This window comes from Heptranchias perlo, chromosome 32, assembly GCF_035084215.1.
Source record: "Heptranchias perlo isolate sHepPer1 chromosome 32, sHepPer1.hap1, whole genome shotgun sequence".
In the NCBI taxonomy this organism is placed as follows: domain Eukaryota; kingdom Metazoa; phylum Chordata; class Chondrichthyes; order Hexanchiformes; family Hexanchidae; genus Heptranchias; species Heptranchias perlo.
The window spans coordinates 23,119,626-23,141,885 of record NC_090356.1 but is presented as its reverse complement, the minus strand read 5'-3'; the positions used below and the strand labels follow the sequence as shown (position 1 = coordinate 23,141,885).

The following is a 22,260-nucleotide window of genomic DNA, read 5'->3' as shown; positions in this document are numbered from 1 at the left end:
TTGACAGACAATTTTATGATGGTGTATAACATTTAATGTCTTAATATCCTAGGCTCCTTTTCCTAGTGGTTTAGCTCTTCGTTTGCAAAATTCATTCTCTGAAATATCACCTTCTTTACATTCTCAAAATCTATCTTCTATCTGAGCCATAACCTTTGGGCAGGTTAAGTATGTTTTACTGCATGAGAGGTACTGACTTAGCAGAGAAACATTGAAAGGTTAGTGTGGATGTAGAATTTTGTGAAACCCTCCTCATGTGGAGCAGGGACCTCTAATGGCTGGAGGATCTAATTGCAAGCTTTGGCAATGGACACCAATAAAAGGTACCAACACAAAACCAGTGTGTCTAGGTACAGAAATGAATGTAATTCACAGAAAATGAGCTACAACATTGAAATATATGCAGACGTATGTAATGTGAATAAAATCAATGGCTAATTGACCATCTGAATGGTGTAACCTGTTACAGTCAAACTGTCAAATTCAGACAAATCCTGAGTGTGAGACATTCAGTCCTGAGCTGTAAACCTGCACAGTCGATTTGCTGATGGCCGGAGAGGACGCCATTATGGAACGGCATCCTCAGATGAGTAATTTCTGGGCCGTTAAAAACTATTGGTGATTATGCACAGAGGAACAATTACAATCTTGCTTTTAGTAAGCAATGTCTTGGTGTGTAACCCGAGTCAGCCTTTGATTGATAAACTCAATCTTCAGGGGGTTACCAGTGTGGTAACATTTAGTGCACTGCTGTCCTTCCTTCAGATCTAACTAACATTTGTTCTTGTATAAAGAATGTCGTCCCCACGGCCGTTAATCCAGGTCCACTTAAAAAAAATCCAAATTGCACAGCCCTCATTTCTTTTCCTGTCAATAACTGGGTCCAGAGACGTCTGCGCATCACCATCGGTGACTATAGAACACGCTGTCTACAAGCTATGTCACGCTCCACGACTGATTTTTGATATGAAAAATGTGGGAAACTTAAGGGATTTTTTTCTTAAATTCAGGTGGGAATTTATTGGTGGCAATTAGTAAAAACTGATTTTAACGGTCCTTGCTTATGATGTAATGGGGTTTTCAACAGCAGCTGAGAAAACATTATCTGAAAACTACGATCTCATCCCTTGCCCTGCCCGTCTTCCCCTCCGTCATTCATTTTTAGGCTTGGCAAAATGATGGCAACCTCAACTGCAAGTAACCTGGTAGAGTCAGCTCAAGAGTGACGACTGGTCAAGGCTCTGAGGAATCAGTCATTAATGAGCAGAGGTCACATTTCTGTGCAAAACATCCCACAAAACGCCACCATCCTGTTCAATGCCTCATCTTCCTCTGCTCTGGCCATTGCACCTCGGGAAGGATATATTGGCTTTGGAGGAGATGCAGCGCAGATTTACCAGAATGATACCGGGGTTAAAAGGGTTAAATTATGAGGACAGGTTGCATAAACTATGCTTTTATTCCCTCGGGTATAGAAGATTAAGGGGTGATCTAATTGAGGTGTTTAAGATGATTAAAAGAATTTATAGGGTAGATAGAGAGAAACGATTTCCTCTGGTGGGGGAGTCCAGAACAAGGGGGCATAACCTTAAAATTAGAGCTAGACCATTATGGGGTGATGTCAGGAAGCACTTCTTCATGCAAAGGGTGGTGGAAATCAGGAACTCTCTCCCCCAAAAAGTTGTTGAGGCTCGGGGTCAATTGAAAATTTCAAAACTGAGATTAATAGATTTTTGTTAGGAAAGGTTATTAAGGGATATAGAACCAAGGCAGGTAAATGGAGTTGAGGTACAGATCAGCCATGATCTAATTGAATGGCAGAACAGGCTGGAGGAGCTGAATGGCCTACTCCTGTTCCCATGTTCCTCTTGGCTCCATACGATGCCAACAGTTTCCAGCCTCTGTTCGTGCTGTTAACACAGGGAGTCAGCTGAAGTCAGGTGTTTTCCAGGCCCCTGCGTGAACTGCGCAAATGGGGGAAAGAAAAGCTGAAGTCTATACAAAAAGCGGATGATTGGCAACCATGTGGCTCAGTCACTGTCTCTGTACCCCTGCAGGCCTCAACTAAACACGTCTCTCGAGGGCATTTGGCTAAAAACTAAAAGAAGTTATTCTAAACCTGGGTAGATCATACGAACATTAGGACCCGCAGTAGGCCATTCAGCCCCTGCTCCACCATTCAGTTAGATCATAGTTGATATGCACCTCAACTCCATTTTCCCACCTTTGCTCCATATGCCTTAATACCCTGACCTAACAACAATCTATCGATCTTGGTATTGAAAGCTCCAATTGTCCCAGCATCCACAGCCTTTTTGGGGAGACAGTTCCAAATTTCTACTACCCTATGTATGAAAAAGTGCTTCTTGATTTCGGTCCGGAACAGCCTTGCTCTAATTTTACGATTATGTCCTCCTCGTTCTTGATTCCCCCACCAGAGGAAATAGTTTCTCCTTATCTACCCTATCAAATCTTTTAAACATTTTAAACACCTGGATCAGACCACCCCTCAATCTTCTATACTCAAGGGTATACAAACCACCAATATGCAACCTGTCCTCATAATTTAACCCTCTAAGCCCTGGTATCATGCTGGTGAATTGGCGCTGCAGCCTCTCCAAGGCCAACATATCCTTCCTGAAATGCGGTGTCCAGAACTGAAAGCAGTACTTCAGATAGGGTCTGACCAAGGCTCAGGTGAGGCCACATTTGGAATAATGTGTGGAATTCTGAAATTCCGATTCAGTCATACGACTTCGCTCTGTGTCCTAAGAACATAAGAAAGCCTGGAAGGAGTAACCACCATTCAGCCCATCAAATCTGCTCCCCGTGCAATCCATCCTATCGTGGACTCTATCCCACCCATTTAATCTCGGGTCATTTTGCATTAATACTTCCTGATCCCCAAAGCTAATGAAGCAAGCACCAAAATATTGATCCGTCCTCGCATCTCCCTGGCTTCCTGACCTCTCCTGGTGCTGCAGCAACGTCCATCGTGTCCTGAGGAATATTGATCACCTCAGTCTGTAACCTCCAATACCATTCCCGACCAGCTCCTTATATCATCTCAACAATGAACTTTTTGCCGCAACCTTTGTACGGCCGCCCGCTTAGTGAAATTGAATCCATCGATTGCATCCCGTGTGTGAGCACAACTGGATTGGTCGATCCAACATTGCTCGGTGGTGACTATGCTCCTTTAACAGCATGTTCCATCGTTTCCTCACCCACACTGTGTCAAGTTTCCTTGATGGATCCATAGTTAATGTTTATTTTTTACCTCCCCCAGGCTCTGCCTTTCTTTCCACGGTCAATGGTTAACTCAAATACACGGTACGAGAGTTTCTGCTGAGAAAAGATTACGCAATACCAACTGCATTCATGTTGAGATGGGTGTCATATGGTTTGTTTTTTTTACCCTAGTGAGGGCTATTAGTATTGGGAATGGAATACTTTCCATTTTAGGTATCCAGTGTCTACATCAAACACTTCCAGATCAACTAGAACACCATTAGATGAAGAGTAAATCTCCCCCTCTCTCCGAGCAGTGTGCCTCAAACCCAGCCTCAGAAGATTAGCCATTTCGCACCAGTCTGACCCTTCCATTTCCCACACCAGCTATCCTGTGACTCTCTGAGTGAGATTGCAAGTGCAATCGGTGTCAGCCTTGGCTTGGTGGTAGCACTGAGTCAGAAGGTTGTATGTTCAAACCCACTCCAGGACTTAACCACATAATCTAGGCTGACACTTCAGTGCAGCAGCAAGCAAGTGCTGCACTGTCGAAGGTGCCGTCTTTCGGATGAGACTTTAAACTGAACCCCTGCTTGCTCTCTCAGATGAATGTAAAAGAGCCCAAGGCACTATTTGAAGAAGAGTGAGTCCTTACACAGCCCCAGTAATAGGTGGGTGTTGTCTTTCTCCTCAGCTGACATTTCCCTGGGAAGAGCGAAGAGCTTTGTCTCACCTTTTTTTCCTCCAATGTGTAAATGCACTCGTAAACCTCCATTGTTAACTGATGTTGGTTTGCCATGGCATAGATACTGAATAACTTCAGGGACATCTCAATCACAACTCATTCCCGGAACCTGGAAGGAAACTTATGGAAATTTTGAAGACTCTCCACATTCAGGAGATGGGCCTGGAGGAAAGCCAAGTTTGCCATCTGATCGTAGGTAACAGGTGACACCTGGTTGTTGTGTGACTGGTGGTTAAGGCATGGGGCCTTATGTAGGATCCAATCAACATCATTCAGATTTCTCCTCATCGTACTCACCTTCACTTGTTCAAACAGTAAAATAATCCCATCCTCAATTTGCTGTTTTCCTTCTGCATCCTTTTCATCCAACCAAGGCAGCAAAAGCCAATCCAGCCAAGCAGGCAGGAAGTTCCCCAGGTCAGGCATCTGCTGCTGGATCCCACTGAAGGCCAAGTTCGGCCTGCAAGTTACAGGGGGCCCTGGGGTCTATGCAGCTCGGAACCTTGGATGTAGCCCTGGGTCGGGCCCTGCGCAGGGAGCTCAGGCTGTGGGATGCACTGGGCCGTGACATCTCCAAAAATGTCCTTTCTCATAGCGTTTGTCATTTTGCTATAAATATAAACCGGGGAAATCGATACGAACTCATTTACATTGTCACATAAGAACATAAGAAATAGGAGCAGAAGTAGGCCATATGGTCCCTCACGCCTGCTCCGCCATTCAATAAGATCATGGCTGATCTTCGACCTCAACTCCACTTTCCCGTCCGATCCCCATATCCCTTGATTCCCTTAGAGTCCAAAAATCTATCGATCTCAGCCTTGAATATACTCAATGACTGAGCATCCACAGCCCTCTAGTGCAGAGAATTCCACAGATTCACAACCTCGAGTGAAGAAATTCCTTCTCATCTCAGTCCCAAATGGTCGATCCCTTATCCTGAGACTATGTCCCCTAGTTCTAGACTCTCCAGCCAGGGGAAACAACCTTTCAGCATCTACCCTGTCAAGACCTCTCAGGGTCTTATAAATTTCAATGAGATCACCTCTCATTCTTCTAAACTCCAGAGAGTATAGGCCCATTCTACTCAATCTCTCCTCACAGGACGGCCCTCTCATCCCAGGAATCAATCTAATGAACCTTCGTTGCATCCCCTCTAAGGCAAGTATATCCTTCCTTAGGTAACGAGACCAAAACTGTACACAGTTCTCCATGTGTGGTGTCACCAAAGCCCTGTACAATTGCAACAAGACTTCCTTACTCTTGTACTCCAAGCACCTTGCAATAAAAGCCAACATGCCATTTGCCTTCCTAATTGCTTGTTGTACCTGCATGTTAACTTTCTGTGTTTCATGTACAAGGACACACAAATCTTTCTGAACACCAACATTTAACAGTTTCTCACCATTTAAAAAATATTTTGTTTTCCTATTCTTCCTTCCAAAGTGAATAATCTCACATTTCCCCACATTATACTCCATCTGCCACCTTCTTGCCCACTCACTCAACCTGTCTTTTTCCCTTTGCAGACTGTGTCCTCCTCACAGCTTACTTTCCCACCTTGCTTTGTATCAGCAGCATCCTTTATTTACCCTGCTAGTTACATCGTCAAAAAACTCCAGTGGATTTGTCAAACATGATTTCCCTTTCATAAAACCATGCCGACTCTGTCTAATCATATTATGATTTTCTAAGTGCCCCATTACTACGTCCTTAATAATGGATTCCATCATTTCCCACTACGCTCCTTCATTATATGAGCAGATATACAAACTACATCCACCTTCTACCCCCAAAATATGTACAAATTATGTCAGAACAGCGACATCCTCCTGGGAAGTATGACAGAGGGCGGATATTTAAATAGTGAGAAGAGAAAGGTTTTAAAACTTGCCGTGTCTGACTGAAAAGCAAGATGTCTGAATTGGTTAATAATGCGCCATGAGCCACAAACATTTTTGCAGGGCTACTACATTGGATGACTGTTATTTTGACCGACTATCAAGAACACTTCCACCTGAACTGCTTTGAGTATTTAAGGAACACTTTATTGCATATAGTTTCTGCTCTAGAAGTTTGCAAAAGGAAAGTGCACAATACAAAACAACTAAAATAGAGACAGATGCAAATAATGCCCATTTACAGTGCATTCAGAAGATGAAGGATGAATTGGTTTTGTTCGTTCAGACAAGCCACAATGCTACTTTGGTAGATATATGAGGATTAATAGTCTTCCCAGTATTACCATCAGCATGTCCTCACAGTAAGTATCTCTAGCCAGGGAGACCCAATCAGTGCCAATACCCTCATTTACAGTGGAGTGGTTTGTGGTGATTTTATGTTCTTCACATTATGAGAATCAGGCAGATTTTACAAATTTGCGCTACCATCTAGGAAAATCCCGAGGGGCCCGGAGAACCCGCCTGAAATCCTGATAAGTTCTCCTGGCAGATGGCATTCCAGTTGGAAATGCGAATCAGTAAAACCCATCCGAACAAGGTGGAAATGCACAGCAAGTTGATTAACATCTGAATGAGCAGGACAAGTTAATTTTTCTGGTCACATCTAACATGTCTTCTCTCTTTCCAATACAGACTGACCTGTTGTGTGTTTCCAGCATTTCCCCCGCCCCCCCCCTCCTCTCAACCGACCAGCTGTTGGGATTTGTGCCTCCAGCCAGCCAATCACAGAGCGGAGTAACCTCGGAAATTAACACAGGTTTATTTCAGGATGGTAACAAGCATCTACTGACCTTTTACTAAATGACATTTCTCAGTTGGTGGATCTAGAACGTATCACGAACACACACAGTTCATCTAAAGCAGATTTGTCCAGCATATTGTAAGTAAACAGGGTGAAATTGCTCTCAGTAAAATTTATGCCAAATGTGTTAACAGCAATTTGTATGACATCCCCTCAACACTCTGTTTTATATAGGTTAACAAATATATTTAAAGTAAATGGGTTAACAAATGGGTTAAAACAGCACACAATAGAATAAAAATAGCAGAGAGAAAATTCAGCCCAAAAATGTCTCAAGAAGAAAATACAGTTAAAAGAGGAACTGACTTCATGTAAAAAGGCTGTTTGGAAAAAAATTCTCCCATTTTTAGGTGGTGGGGGAGGGGGGGTGAAGGAGATGTATCAGGAAATTCACGTGCCATTTTCATCAAAATGGTGTTACATACAAATGGTGAGTGATGTGTTTCAATGGTATTTGCATCACGTGCTTTGTACAGAAACTAAAGCGAGTTTGCCAAACACTTTTGTTCGATGAAGACACTTACTTCTTTAAACACATTTGAATCAAACAGATGAAAAGGAAAGTGAAAAGGAACACAACCTTGAAGAAGAATGGGGACACACAGGTGATACAGGACAGACTCACATGTTAGAAACTCCAAACAAGAATGGATGGATTCCACTTACTGGGTCCCCATTGTATAATTGTTTGTACTTCAAGTAAAAGAATTCAGACACAGTTGGGTTGAAATTGTGCCATGATATTAATTTGAATGAGATTCCTCCATCCACCATTTAAAATGGATCAATGTCTTTGTTAAAATAATGGACAAAGCAACATCAAAAAAAAGGTGCTAACATATTCATTGCTAATATTTACCATCTCATAGATTCATCAACAATCTGATTTTATTTACATTGAAACAGGTAATGGGGAAAAGGATTATTTCTTCAAAATACTCACCCAGTGTCAATGTAAAGAATAAAGAATTATAAAAATAATCATCACTGTTTTGAGAAATGGTTTTTGGTCCATCGAAGACTCCCGATTTCAGGTATCTTACCCTCCAGGCCCCTTGAAGAAGGCATCGTTGACAGGACGGAGATGTCAAGAGTCCCAGAGAGTCTCCACTCATTTAAGTGTGGTCGGTGACTTCAAACTGACCTGGGAGCCCATCCAGAGCAACCCAATCACAGGACATCACATTACTGTTGCAAACTTAGGAAAGTACTTTGAATAAAAATCTCCTAAACTGCTTCCCCTTTAAGCTGAAAGAAGTGACAATTTATCTCCTTTACGTTCCTTCTATGGGCCATGTAGAGGAGAAAATAATTATATCATGAACGTGTTAGTTCCTAGATGTTATTCACGGACTGTGAAAGAATAAAATTGCTTTGAAAGGTATTCTCATACCTAAGGTACAAACGTAAATCAAGACTTAACCAAACTGTTTGAAAAATCTCTTTGATAAAATCAGAAAATGTTGGAAAACACTCAGCAGATCAGGCAGCATCTGTGGAGAGAGAAACAGGGTTAACATTTCAGCTCGATGACCTTTCACCAGAACCCTCATGAAGGGTCATTGGCCTGAAACGTTAACTCTGTTTTTATTTCAGATTTCCAGCATCTGCAGTATTTTGCTTTTGTTTTACTGTTTGATAAAGTATTTGGTCTTATTCATTAAGTCAAACTCTGGTCCGGTCACGGTTCTACGGTAACACTGCTGTTGGTGACTCGCACTCCGTACCATCCCGCCCAGAAAAGCGTGTCTTTCCCTTCATGTGAAAAGTGAACGTATCGAACACCAGGCCCATAATCTTCGAAAACATGAGTCATCTGTAACATAAGAAGTCCCGGCAGTTATCACAGCTTGTGAAAGAACGATTCTAACATGTACTCTCGCTTTCGAGATGTGTTTAAGAATAAAGATAGCTTAATGCAAAGATAAAGTGCACAGAGCAAGGAGGCTGGAGGTTCTATTTCCAGCCTGTGCTGAGTTAGCCGATCTCCACCAGGGCTGCAGTGGAGGTAATACAACTGGTCTCACCACCTTGTATCCAAAGAGAGGAAAACATCAGTCAGGGTCCCTGCTCCTGGTAAGCTATCCAATGTCTCCTGAAAATGCATCCACGTGTGCGTAGACATTGAGGAAGGAAAGGAACAGACTCATAATTCCTTCTACGGTCCAATAGCTAGCCTATGCTGACCGTAAAGACTCACATGTGAGGAAATAGCGGCTTGGGTGAGGCACCCGGGAGGGGAAAGGAGGAGAGGTGGGAGGAAAGAGGGACAGGGGAAGGGGGAAGAGCGAGGTGGAGTGAAAGAGGAAGAAATAGAGAGTGTGTGGATGAAGAGCAGGGGAAGAGGAGGGGGAGAATGGAAGACAAGGAGATCGACCACAGAAGCTATCTTGGACAACACCCGCTGGCTGAATACAGAGCAGAAACAATATTGGTAGTCTAAAGCTTGTTATTTTCCTTCTAGTTACAGAAACTCCTGTAAAAGATGAAAAAACTATAGATACAGAAAATGGGGTCAAACGTGAATAAAATGAGATACCTGGTTCCACTTTGCTTCACTCCACTGCGGGATCGTGACCAGCTCCGACTTGTACCTCCGGATGGGGGTCCGATCTTCAGACAGCAGCTCTACCGCTAAGCTGTATATACACCCGCAGTCGTGTCTTGCTGCGTACCTGCCACCAGTGCAGAGCGGTAGTTCAATACTGCAGCTCAGGACAATGTGCTGACAGAGCAGCTAATACACAATCCTGTCCAGAACCATTATTTAAGCTTAAATAGAATTACATAGAATTTACAGGCCACTCAGCCCAACTGGACTATGCCGATGTTCATGCTCCACACAAGCTTCCTCCCACTCTACTTCATCTATCCCTATCTACATATCCTTCTATTCCTTCCTCCCTCATGTACTTATCTAGCTTCCCTTTAGAGGCATCTATGCTATTCAACTAACTACTCCATGTGGCAGCAAGTTCCACATTCTAACCACTCTCTGGGTAATCGTAACACTACCCCTGAAAGGCTTCTGCAAATTTGCACCTGAAAGGTGTTATTAATCTCAGGTATCGATGCTGATTGCCATGTTGGTGACACTTATTACACTTGTTCCAATTCGGCTCTGCAACCTCCTCCTGCCCCATTTCCCAGCTCGTAGCATCTGTTCCTCTCAGTCTAGAGGACTAAGCACAGCCCCTCCCCCACTCTAATATCAGTGGAAGACTCTCCAGCCATCATCATCCTGCATTCTGGAATCCCCTTCCCAAACCCCATTCATCCTGCTCCGCCTTTAAACAAAAAAGCTCCTTTAAACCTACCTCTTTGGATCACTTCCCCCCTGCACCCCCCCCACCTTCACTATTCCTTCTGGATACTCCATCTGCCCCTTTGTGAAGCACATTTGGATGTTTCACTATATTTAAAGCACTGTTGACATGTAACAAAGTAACAACAGAAATGGAGACCTCCAGTCGCTGCCATCCGAATGCAGGTTAAACCAGTGATGGGAGAGACCACGGGTTCCCCCAGGAACTTTTTCAAAGCTTGAGTTTCACACCAGTTGCAGGTACGGGCATGAACCTGAAGTGGAATAAGACGACATCCTGGAGTGCCTAAGTGCACTCTGATGAATTTGCATGGGAATTATGCTACACAATGTACGTCAATACAAACCCATGTCACAGCAACATAAAATGTCTCATAAAACTAGCTCAGGAAACGTCTGACATGTTACAGTTCAAAACTGGTGAATAGCTAACCAATTTGCCAAGAAAATGGAAAGTGCCAGACTGCTGCAGTGAAGGCAGAATAGAAGACCTTTACTCTGCATCAAGCCCGATTTGATTAGAATCCGGCCTGCAACTCATGTCCAGGTTTTCATTATTCTATGTATAAACTATTTGAACCCCCCCAATTGTAATTCATTTTTAGGTATTGTTCATTCTACATATAAACTACTCCCCCTCCCACCCCCCACTATTAGTGTTCAGTCTATAACATACTAGTCATGTATCCATTATTGTATATACAATCCATCCAAGAATAGTATTCTTTACCCATCATGAATTTGTTTTAATTTTTCTGTTTAAATCTGACATTTAATTTCTACCTAATGTTATCAGTCACCTTCACACATTGCTGATATCCAATCAAGTATTACTGGATGTGAAAATTGTACTTACCAATCACTAACTACAATTTTAGGCTGAATTTCATCGAGCAGTTTTCCCCAAAGGCCATTTGCCACCAGATCGATTGTCTGGGATTTCCGGCACAGTCTGCCAGAGAAAAACACAAAAGCACGGAGAGACTGCATTTAAAACAAAGAAAGAATGAACGTGCATTTATATAGCGCCTTTCATGACCTCAGGATGTCTCAAAATGCTTCACAGCCGATTAAGTACTTTTGAAATGGAGTCACTGTTGGAATGTAGGAATTCGGCAGCCAATTTGCGCACAGCAAGAACCCACAAACAGTAATGTGATAACGACCAGATCATCTGTTTTTTTTAAGTGATGTTGATTGAGGGATAAATATTGGCCAGAACACCGGGCAGAACTCCCCTGCTCTTCTTCGAAATAGTGCCATAGAATCGTTTATGTCCACCAGACGGGGCCTCAGTTTAATGTCTCATCCGGAAGTCGGCACCTCTGACAGTGCAGCACTCTCTCAGCACTGCACTGGAGTATCAGCCTGGATTTTGTGCTCCAATCTCTGGAGTGGGACTTGAACCCACAACCGTCTGACTCAGAGGCAAAAGTGCTACCAACTGAGCCACAGCTGACACAGTAAAACAAGTCAAAGGGCAAGCTCCCCCGTGACTCAGTTGGTAAATGTACGCCCAGAGAGGAGGTAAGCTACACGGATGAGGGAGGTGCCAAGTATGGCCCTCAGTCCGTGCTGAGTTAGCTGATGTGCCAAACCCCAAGTGAGATCAGCCATTGCAGTCTAAGCTTGTGATAATCCTGGTCTGTGTGGCTCTGTACCATACTTGAGTGGTGCAGTTCCCCTTGAGATATCCGCACTTTTTTTTTTAAATACAGCCCACTAATTTTCTCACAACCACTTCCAGGTCAGTGCCTGCGCCAATGCGGCCCCCCTTCAACAGGGCAGCAAGACGGGCAAATTTAAAACCAACTCCATAGCCTTCCAACATGGCAGTAAGTAGAGTACCTTCAACCATTTGTTTAACCTTACAACAATTTTTTTTTAAAAACCAATGTGAGGGGCAAAGACCCAAATTGCAGGTTAACACGGTGAAGTGTAAAACGAAGGGAAATCGGGAAACGAAGGGAAATCGGGAAACGAAGGGAAATCGGGAAACGAAGGGAAATCGGGAAACGAAGGGAAATCGGGAAACGAAGGGAAATCGGGAAACGAAGGGAACACCAGGCTCCGGTTTTAGAAGGTTGTAGATTGTATGAGGAAGGGGAGACTAACAGACGCAACGACTGGCGCAGTTTTGAGGTGCTGGAAGGAACGTGTTAGAGTGGGAGATGGTCCACCAAGTCTCGAGTTAACACAATGAGAACGATGGGAGGATGGAGAGCACGTAGGTCAGGGTGTTAACAGCCAAGGAGGAACAAGAAAGGAGAGTTCAAAGGAGCCCTGGCCATAGTAGTACTGATAGAAGGGGGGAAAAAGAAAGAGCAAGAGAGAGAGAGACATCCAGGAGTGCAAAAAGAATCTAACTGGATAAGAGAGCAATATTCAGGACTTGGATGGGCTTAAGTTTCATGCAGAGTTAGGAATCGTTGAGGGAAAAAGATATATTTTGACATGAGCTTCTTGAAAGCAGCTTGAGCAATGGAGTAGATGAGGGGCTTGCACTTCCATTTGACATCAAAGGAGGTAGTGAGGCCAAGAATATCAATAGGGAGGAAGGACTTGGAGTGAGCTCTTCTTGATATTCACTGTGCTACAGAGTCCTTACCCATAAGATGTCACAAAATAGCGTTTTACGATTCCGTTGGGGAAGGTTTTTCCTTGCGCCCCTGGTAAGTTTTCTATTTTCCATTCGTCTCCACCATTAACATCAAGTGTCCAAAACTGAAAATTTTCTGTAGGAACAAAAGATAGAATCAGGCAATGAAAGAAAGAACTTGCATTTATGCAGCATCTTATTGTGTCTCTCAGCAGTGTCCCAAAGTGCTTCACATGCAATGAATCACTTTGAAGTGCAGTGACTGTTGTTATGTAGGTAAAGCTCACACCCAAAGTACATCTACAACACACTCAGAATTTTACACTGGCAAGCAGTTCTTGTGTTAGGCAGCAAAATGATAAAAGATTTTCCGCACCAGCGTCTAAAATGTTATTTTATTGTCACGTTGCGATTGGGATCCATGGATCTCGAGCTTGGTCTCTGTGCAGGAGATGGACTATTCAAATTCTGCAGACTACAAGCTCTGATGTTTGGGCGAGGGGTGCCTGTTTAAAAATTAAGCTATGTGAAATGAGTTTGGGCGGTCTCAACCTAGTTCTCACAACACAAAATTGCCACTGATTCAGAGGAAAGCCACAAAGGTGGCTGGTTGGGAAATGTAAAAGGTTATATTGGTATGGCAGGGACTGCTCTTCTGAAGTTGGGACCTTGTTGGGGAAGAGTTGACAGAGAACCCAGTGTCAGCATCAAGCACCCCCATATTAGCTACGGCACAACCAAGAAGCAGAGTAACGAAAGAAAGACTTGCATTTATAAAGCGCCTTTCACAACCTCAGGACACCCCAAAGCACTTTTCAGCCAATGAAGTACTTTTGAAGTGTAGTCATTGTTGTAATGTAGGGAAACGCAGCAGCCAATTTGCGCACAGCAAGCTCCCACAAACAGCAATGTGATAATGACCAGACAATCTAATTTTAGGTGTTGCTTGAGGGATAAATATTGGCTGGGACACCGGGGAGAACTCTCCTGCTCTTTGCAGTCTTCTTCTTCTTCCGCAGATTTTTTCCGTCTACTTGAGAGGGCAGGTGGGGTCTCGGTTTAACGTCTCGTCTGAAAATCAGCACCTGTGACATTGCAGCACTCCCTCAGTACTGCACTGGAGTGTCAGCCTAGATTTTGTGCTCAAATCCCTGTTGTGGGACATGAACCTACAACCTGCTGACTCAGAGGTGAGATTGCTACCACTAAGCCACAGCTGATCTCCTGTTTCACCTCTATGCCAATAACGTGCCATTGACCCCAATCTCTGAAGACCATCTTCTAATTTATCACTATGGCATTTTTTGCTTCCCATACCAGCCATCCTCGAGGGCTCTCTCAATGGGATTGCAAATTAGTACCAACTTAGGCCGAGACTGCCCAAATTCATTCTACACTGGGCCACTACTGCTAGCACGGAGATTTTCATCCCATCACTCTGGGACGAGTGGGAACACAGGCCCAAGAAATGAAGGGACAATGTGCCACCACCCAGGCCTAATACTGTTGTTTCCAGTCACTGTAACAGCAAATGGACGGAGCATTAGAACGAAACACCAACACAAGGGAATTAACAGCTTATCAGACACTGCAACTGTTGCAGTAAACAGCAGACACTTATTGCAGGAAAGGCGCCGAGCCTGAATTTATATTCACTCCATAGCAGCACAGGACTCTTTCTTTATTCTATAATTAAGCTAATATATACAAATATTTAAATGGACCGATAAATGTATAATTTGATCCCCCTCCCAAATAGTGGCATTGATAAGGTTGAGGGTCACTTCTACTGATACTTCAACCTGTCAGCTAAAATGCTATGAACAATAGGCATTGTAGACAGTGTTTGTACCCTATTATTTGTGCAGAGAAGGGCAACTAGATTAATTCCCAGTATGAAGCATCTTAGTTACCAAGATAGGCTCAGACAGCTGGGACTCTACACTTTAGAGATGTATAGATGGGGTGATTTGATCGAGGTTTATAAGATGATGAAGGGAATAGATTGTGTTTATATAGACAGTTTGTTTCAACTAAATAGGTTAGGGAGGAGCAAGGGTCGCGATCTCAAGTTATACAAGGCCGGAATGTCGGGAGGTGGTTCTTTTCCCAGAGAATAGTGGACCTCTGGAACAGGCTGCCGGCTCGTGCAGTGAACGCTGATTCGCTGAATTCCTTCAAGCGAGAGCTGGACCTGTTTCTGGATTGAGGTGGAGATCACCTCGTACAAAAGGTAGGTACTGCATAGAATTATCAGGGCCAGAGCGATCTCCTGGACTAGTTTTGATTGCCTAAGGGGGGGGGGGGTCGGAGAGGAATTTTCCAGATATTTATTCCCTAATTGGCCTTGATTTTTATCTGGTTTCTCGCCTCTCCCAGGAGATCACATGGCTTTCGGGTGGGGTGGAGAGTGTATATATTGTGACACACCAGGCATCGCAGTTGTGTGGGACTGGCTGGATGGACCAGAGGGTCTGTTCCTCTACATCATTGTTCATATTAAGTAGGAAGTAGAGGCAGAAGGGATTTTTCATTGCAATGCATCACTGATAGCTCAATTCTGGATATCCCCTCAAAATAATCTCTATTTAAAAAACATTTCCCCTCCTCTCCCGAAAGTTCTGGCTCATGCTCTCTATGAATTTGCAGTCACTGAAAAGTTTTCAATGATCTCAGCCAATTGGCCCTTCTTCACGTGCAAGTCTGGACAGCGAGTGACGGCAGGCTATTTGGCCAAGGGGTGAATCGTAGCCGATTTTGTTCCCATCCTCGAGCAACATCCAAACACACACGCAACCTCCAGCAGGAGTCACAGGATGGCAATCAGGAGCAGAACGACCTGTTGTAACCAGCCCCAGCCCAAGGGCATTGAGGGAATGATAGAATCCCAACTGCAGTTACAGGGCTGGTTACAACAGGTGGTTCTGAGGTCAAGTAACTCAGCCAGCACCTTCTGAAAAAAGCGTACAATAACTATAAAAGCTATGTGTCTGAACATCTTTCCATGGCATTAATGGCATGTCCGAGGCAGGCGGGGGAGGGGAAAGTGACGAGGTTAATGAAATATCGTGTCTCAATCTTTCAGACACTGATTCCATCCAGTAGCCCCCTGGTAAAATCTTTAAAGAAGTACATAAATAAGAAAGAAAGACATGCATTTATATTGTACCTTTCATGACCCGAGGACGTCCCAAAGCACTTTACAGCCAATGAAGTAGTTTTTTGAAGTGTAGTCACTGTTGTAATGCAGGAAACACAGCAGCTAATTTGCGCACAGCAAGGTCCCACAAACAGCAATGTGATAATGACCAAAACATCTGATTTTAAGTGTAGGTTTGAGAGATAAATATTGGCCAGGACATCGGGAAGAACTCCCCTGCTCGGTTTAACATCTCATCCGAAAGACGGCACCTCCGACAGCACAGTGCTCCCTCAGTACTGCAGGGGAGTGTCGGCCTAGATTTTGTGCTCAAGTCTCTAGAGTGGGACTTGATCCCACAACCTTCTGACTCAGAGGCGAGTGTGCTACCCACTGAGCCACCACTGACAAATACTGGAGTTACTTTTATAAGGGACACTTCAGGCTGAGACCCTGGAGTGTATATTGCATTAAATAAAATGAGGCTTGGCAGCAGTGCCCTCACACTGCGAATATAGTGTACGCAAGGTACCAATTATACAGTCCCACCGTTCTTATTTAAAATAAATGGCAAATCATAAAAGAAAGCTAAAAACCATCTTGCAATTAGATTATTTATTTTTCAAACTGAAGCAGCTGCGTAGAGGACTGCACGGGTAGAATAGGAGACCAGATAAATATATGTAGCTTTTAGGAGGGAGTGAACACCAAAGGAGGTAATGTGTTTCTTAGTTTAGAGGTTCTGGGAGAGAATGAGTTAGAACAGGAGATGGCGCAATGAATCTTAACCTTAACACAATGAGGTTGTGGGGAAGAGGATGGAGTGGGGTATTGGGAGCTTTGGAGGAGCAAAAGAAGAAAGTTCAGAGGGGCAATGGCCACAGTAGTATCAATTAAAGAGAGAACCATTTGAATAAACCCCACCACTCCAAGACAACCTAACTAAAAATCATCATGTACCACTGTATAGAAATCAGGACCACCATAATGCTCAAGCCCCATTTGTAGGATCCCTTTTCAGCTCTTGCCCCTTTACAGACACAACCCATGCACTGGACCCATAACTGGTTACCATCCAACAAAGGCCTAGACCCCTTTGGAAACAATAGAGAGATGGATTCAAAAAGGATCAATGCAGCCTAGAGCCTAGTTTGCAACGTAAACACTAAGGAGAAACTTAAACAGAGCACACACCTTCTGCACAAGGGTTTTTCAGTAAATTCCTCTTCAGAGGCTGTAGGAAATAAATTTTCTTCCAGTCCTCTGGGAATAGATCCCAGTTCCTTTTGAAATATCTTTCGCGAAGACACTTCCACTTCCAAATGTGCATTCCGTCCACCAGCTCCTTCCACACCCGGCAGACCAGCCGGCACACCAAGACCAACTCTTTAGCAGGAACGTGGGATAAGATCTCCACCAGGACATCGTCGTGCAAGTCTCCTATAGTGGCCATACCTCGAAAGGTGAATTTGTTTCCAACCCCGTATGAGGCAACTTCAAATGCCTTTCGGGCTGTAAACCAAACATCACAGGTTAGAAATGGATGCATTTCTGTACAAATGTTTTGTTCCTTTCTTCCACCAATTGTCTCCTCTCTGGGTTCAAGCCCCACTCTAGAGACTTGAGCACATAATCTAGACCAACATTCCAATGCAGTACTGAGGGGGTGCCACACTGTCGGAGGTGCCGTCTTTCAGATGAGATGTTAAACCGAGGCCCTGTCGGCCCTCTCGGGTGGATGTAAAAGATCCCATTACACCATTTTAAAGAAGATATGGGGATGTTGCTGGACCTCTGGTACCTTGCCCAAAATGGCCAATCTTCATGCATGAACCTAGACTGATGGCCGGCCATTAAACCATGACAGCCAGCACAGACATGGCCCAATCCTCTTCTCACCTGGCATGCAGGCATGGACACTTCCAGGCAGCAGTCACTGGGTAGCCATCAGGAGCTGGAACCCTGGACGATCTTTCCTCTCTCTAACCCAAGGACCACTGAGGCACACTATAGCCCCCCAACCACCCAGCTGATAACATTTTGCATTGTATTGCGTGGATTTCCAAAGCACAAACTAACCGCCATCTGATCGGCAAGTCACATGATACGGCAAAATGGGCAATAGTCAGCTTTGCTGCAGAGGACACCGGGCAGCAATCAGCCGCTTTCCTTCGCAGGATGCAGTCCCTGGGCACCGAGGCAAACTGTAACATCTCCACCACTGCCCTGACAGACATCAGCACAGGCTGAGGATCAATCTGAGGGCCTTCTTGGTGTGTATGGCTCGGTATTGTCCACTGGACCATCAGACAAGCCTCTTTCCAGGCAGTTACAGGCTTCAGAATATCTCCGACTTAAATCTTGGATTATTGACAGATCCTGTCCTGCAATTTTTAGAAGTAATCATCCCAACAACTATGCTGTCAGCAACAAATATTTTGAAGACCACCAAGGGCAGTTCTGGACAATATTTATCCCTCAACCATCATTAAAACGGATTATCTGGTAATTTATCTCATAGCTGTTTGTGGGATCTTGCTGTGCACAAATTGGCTGCTGCAGTTTCCTACATTACAACAGTGATGTGCTGAGGTTGTGAAAGGCGCAAGTTCTTTTTTACTAAATTAAGTTTAAAACTATAGATCATTCAGCCTTGCGCTGTGCTGATCGGAGTCAGGGTATTGATGTAAATTATATACACGCACATGTATGCAATACTGGTTCCAAGAGATAATCTGCAGATAACAGTAAAAGAAAAAAGACTTGCATTTATATAGCGCCTTTCATGGCCTCAGGACCTCCCAAAGCACTTTACAACCAATGAAGTACTTTTGAAGTCTAGTTACTGTTGTAATGTAGGAAACGCAGCAGCCAATTTGCGCACAGCAAGGTCCCACAAACAGCAATGTGATGATGACCAGATAAGCTGGGTTTTTTTTTAAGTGATGTTGGTTAAGGGATAAATATTGGGCAAGGACACTGGAGAGAACTTCCCCTGCTTTTCTTCGAATAGAGCCATGGGATCTTTTACGTCCACCTGAGAGAGCAGACGGGGCCTCGGTTTAATGTCTCATCCAAAAGACAGCACCTCCAACAGTGCAGCACTCCCTCATACTGCACCGGAGTGCCAGCCTGGATTATGTGCTCAAGTTTCTGATGTGGGACCTGAACCCACAACCTTCTGACTCAGAGTCAAGAGTACTCCCAATTAAGCCACAGCACAATAACGACTTACGTCATACCTGACTGCACAGGGTCAAACTCTAACTATATACCCATGCTCGTCTCTCTGGGAGTTAAGACATACTGCTGAAAAACCAAACACACAAACCCCATGATATGAATGGTGCCAAAACACATGATGAACACAACAGCTTTTCTGACTCTTCCTCCAACCCAAACCAAAAGAAAATGGAATATTCCATCTATATTACCACCCTGCCTTTGGAGACAGTGCTATAATATAAATGAGCCCATTGGGGTAGTGAACATTATCTCATAAGGTGGTTTGTCTCTCTCCTTGTCCTGGGGGGCTCTGTGCTGGTCCTGGGAGGTGGGGGGGCTCTATGCTGGTCCTGGGGGCTTTATGCTGGTTCGGGGGGGGGGGGGGGGGGGGCTTTATGCTGGTTCGGGGTGGGGGGGGGGCTTTATGCTGGTTCGGGGGGGGGGGGGGCTTTATGCTGGTTCGGGGGGGGGGGGGGCTTTATGCTGGTTCGGGGGGGGGGGGGGGGCTTTATGCTGGTTCGGGGGGGGGGGGGGGGGGCTTTATGCTGGTTCGGGGGGGGGGGGGGCTTTATGCTGGTTCGGGGGGGGGGGGGGGGGGGGCTTTATGCTGGTTCGGGGGGGGGGGGCTTTATGCTGGTTCGGGGGGGCTCTATGCTGGTCCTGGGGGGGGGGGTTCTATGCTGGTCCTGGGGGGGGGGGGGTTCTATGCTGGTCCTGGGGGGGGGGGGTTCTATGCTGGTCCTGGGGGGGGGGGGGGTTCTATGCTGGTCCTGGGGGGGGGGGGGGTTCTATGCTGGTCCTGGGGGGGGGGTTCTATGCTGGTCCTGGGGGGGGGGGTTCTATGCTGGTCCTGGGGGGGGGGGGTTCTATGCTGGTCCTGGGGGGGGGGTTCTATGCTGGTCCTGGGGGGGGTTCTATGCTGGTCCTGGGGGGGGTTCTATGCTGGTCCTGGGGGGGGCTTCTATGCTGGTCCTGGGGGGGGCTTCTATGCTGGTCCTGGGGGGGGCTTCTATGCTGGTCCGGGGGGGGGCTTCTATGCTGGTCCGGGGGGGGGCTTCTATGCTGGTCCGGGGGGGGGCTTCTATGCTGGTCCGGGGGGGGGCTTCTATGCTGGTCCGGGGGGGGGCTTCTATGCTGGTCCGGGGGGGGGCTTCTATGCTGGTCCGGGGGGGGGCTTCTATGCTGGTCCGGGGGGGGGGGGTTCTATGCTGGTGCGGGGGGGGGGTTCTATGCTGGTCCGGGGGAGGAGGGGGTGCTCTATGCTGGTCCTGGGGGCTTTATGCTGGTCCGGGGTGGGGGGGCTCTATGCTGGTCCTGGGGGGGGGGCTCTATGCTGGTCCTGGGGGGGGTGGTGCTCTATGCTGGTCCTGGGGGGGGTGGTGCTCTATGCTGGTCCTGGGGGGGCGGGGTGCTCTATGCTGGTCCGGGGTGGGGGTGCTCTTTGCTGGTCCTGGGGGGGGGTGGGGGGGCTCTATGCTGGTCCTGGGGGGGGGGGGGCTCTATGCTGGTCCGGGGTTGAGAGGCTCTATGCTGGTCCTGGGGGCTTTATGCTGGTCCTGGGGGGGGGGGGCTCTATGCTGGTCCTGGGGGTGGGGGGGGGGCTCTATGCTGGTCCTGGGGGGGTGCTCTATGCTGGTCCTGGGGGTGGGGGGGGCTCTATGCTGGTCCTGGGGGTGGGGGGGGGCTCTATGCTGGTCCTGGGGGTGGGGGGGGGGCTCTATGCTGGACCTGGGGGTGGGGGGGGCTCTATGCTGGTCCTGGGGGTGGGGGGGGCTCTATGCTGGTCCTGGGGGTGGGGGGGGCTCTATGCTGGTCCTGGGGGTGGGGGGGGGCTCTATGCTGGTCCTGGGGGTGGGGGGGGCTCTATGCTGGTCCTGGGGGTGGGGGGGGCTCTATGCTGGTCCTGGGGGGGGGGGCTCTATGCTGGTCCTGGGGGGGGGGGGGCTCTATGCTGGTCCTGGGGGGGTGGGGGGGCTCCCTATGCCATGGGCTCGGCGAAAACCCCAGCGGCCGCCCGCAGGTGACCGGCGTTTCGGGCGGGGGGTGGGAGTTGCGCTCAGGGGACCCTGGAGCCGGGGGCGGGGGGGGGGGGGGGTTAGTGTCCCGTTGCGCCCCGGGTCTTACCCATCGCTGTCGGCTGCACTCGCTCAGTTTCGCCGCTGAGTCAACGAAGCGTCAATTTCCTCTTGACCTCCCCGTGGTTTCCTCATCTGCCGAGTGCTTCTGGGTCTCTCACTGTCGGGTACTTTTGGTTTCGGAAATTTCGTTTTATTCCTCCTCTCCCACCAAAGGTTCTTTCCAGAATGGGTTTATTGCAACATCAAAAAATAAATAATCTCGAGGGAAATAGTTTGCCGACCCAATGAAACGAATAATATGTTTTTAAAACTGTAAACGGTGGAAATCTAAGATTAGAAACAGGAAATGCTGGCAATTCACAGCCTCTGTGGCGAGAACAGGTCAATGTTTTGGGATAAAGGGTCTTTGAGCAATTCGACCCTGGCCTGTTCATGATGTAAATATGTTTTTGATAGCATGCTTCCCCCCCCCCCCCCCCCCCAGCAAATTTTGTTTTGGAATGACACTTTTATTTGGTGCATTTTCACATATTGTTCAATAGACATTAGACTGCGTTAGATGCTGACCGTTCACTTTTGAATCCAGGCTAAATGGGAGGAAGGTTCTCCTCTGTTGGCTGTCTGGGCCAGACGTGGAATGACTGGTTGTCAGTCTTCTATAATTGATGACTATTCGAGTTGCAGCCAGAATTGCCATGAGGTTTCACCCTGATCCACACATCACTATGTCAGGATTCCCAGCACAATGAGGACTGATGAAGATAAGAGTCCTTGGGGGGAGAGGGGTCTGCACCAAACTGATGGTGAAAAAATAATAATTTGTCACAAACATTATGTTAGTTATTCAGTTAAGATAGAAAAGAGAGACTTGCATTTATATAGCACTTTTCACTACCTCAGGACCTCCCAAAGTGCTTTACAGCCAATGAAGTACTTTTGAAATATAGTCACTTGTAATGTAGGAAATGCAGCAGCCAATTTGCGCACAGCAAGGTTCCACAAACAGCAATAAGATAATGACCAGATAATCTGTTTTAGTGATGTTGGTTGAGGGATAAATATTAGCCAAGACGCCAGGGAGAACCCCCCCCTGCTCTTCTTCGAAATCGTGCCGTGGGATCTTATACATCAACCTGAGAGGGCAGACGGGGCCTC

At 46.3% G+C, this 22,260-nt stretch overlaps 1 protein-coding gene across 1 annotated transcript; it reads right to left on the bottom strand.

The window, feature by feature from the left end:
- Positions 1–6,002: 6,002 nt before the first annotated feature.
- LOC137301182 (F-box only protein 44-like) lies at positions 6,003–21,343 on the bottom strand. The gene is made up of 6 exons (XM_067970640.1): positions 21,152–21,343; positions 16,997–17,314; positions 12,673–12,799; positions 10,921–11,016; positions 9,279–9,414; positions 6,003–8,555 (listed from the first exon to the last, which is right to left on the bottom strand). The coding sequence occupies exons 1-6, from the start codon at positions 21,153–21,155 to the stop codon at positions 8,421–8,423; spliced, it is 816 nt and encodes a 271-aa protein (XP_067826741.1). The 5' UTR covers positions 21,156–21,343; the 3' UTR covers positions 6,003–8,420.
- Positions 21,344–22,260: the final 917 nt, after the last annotated feature.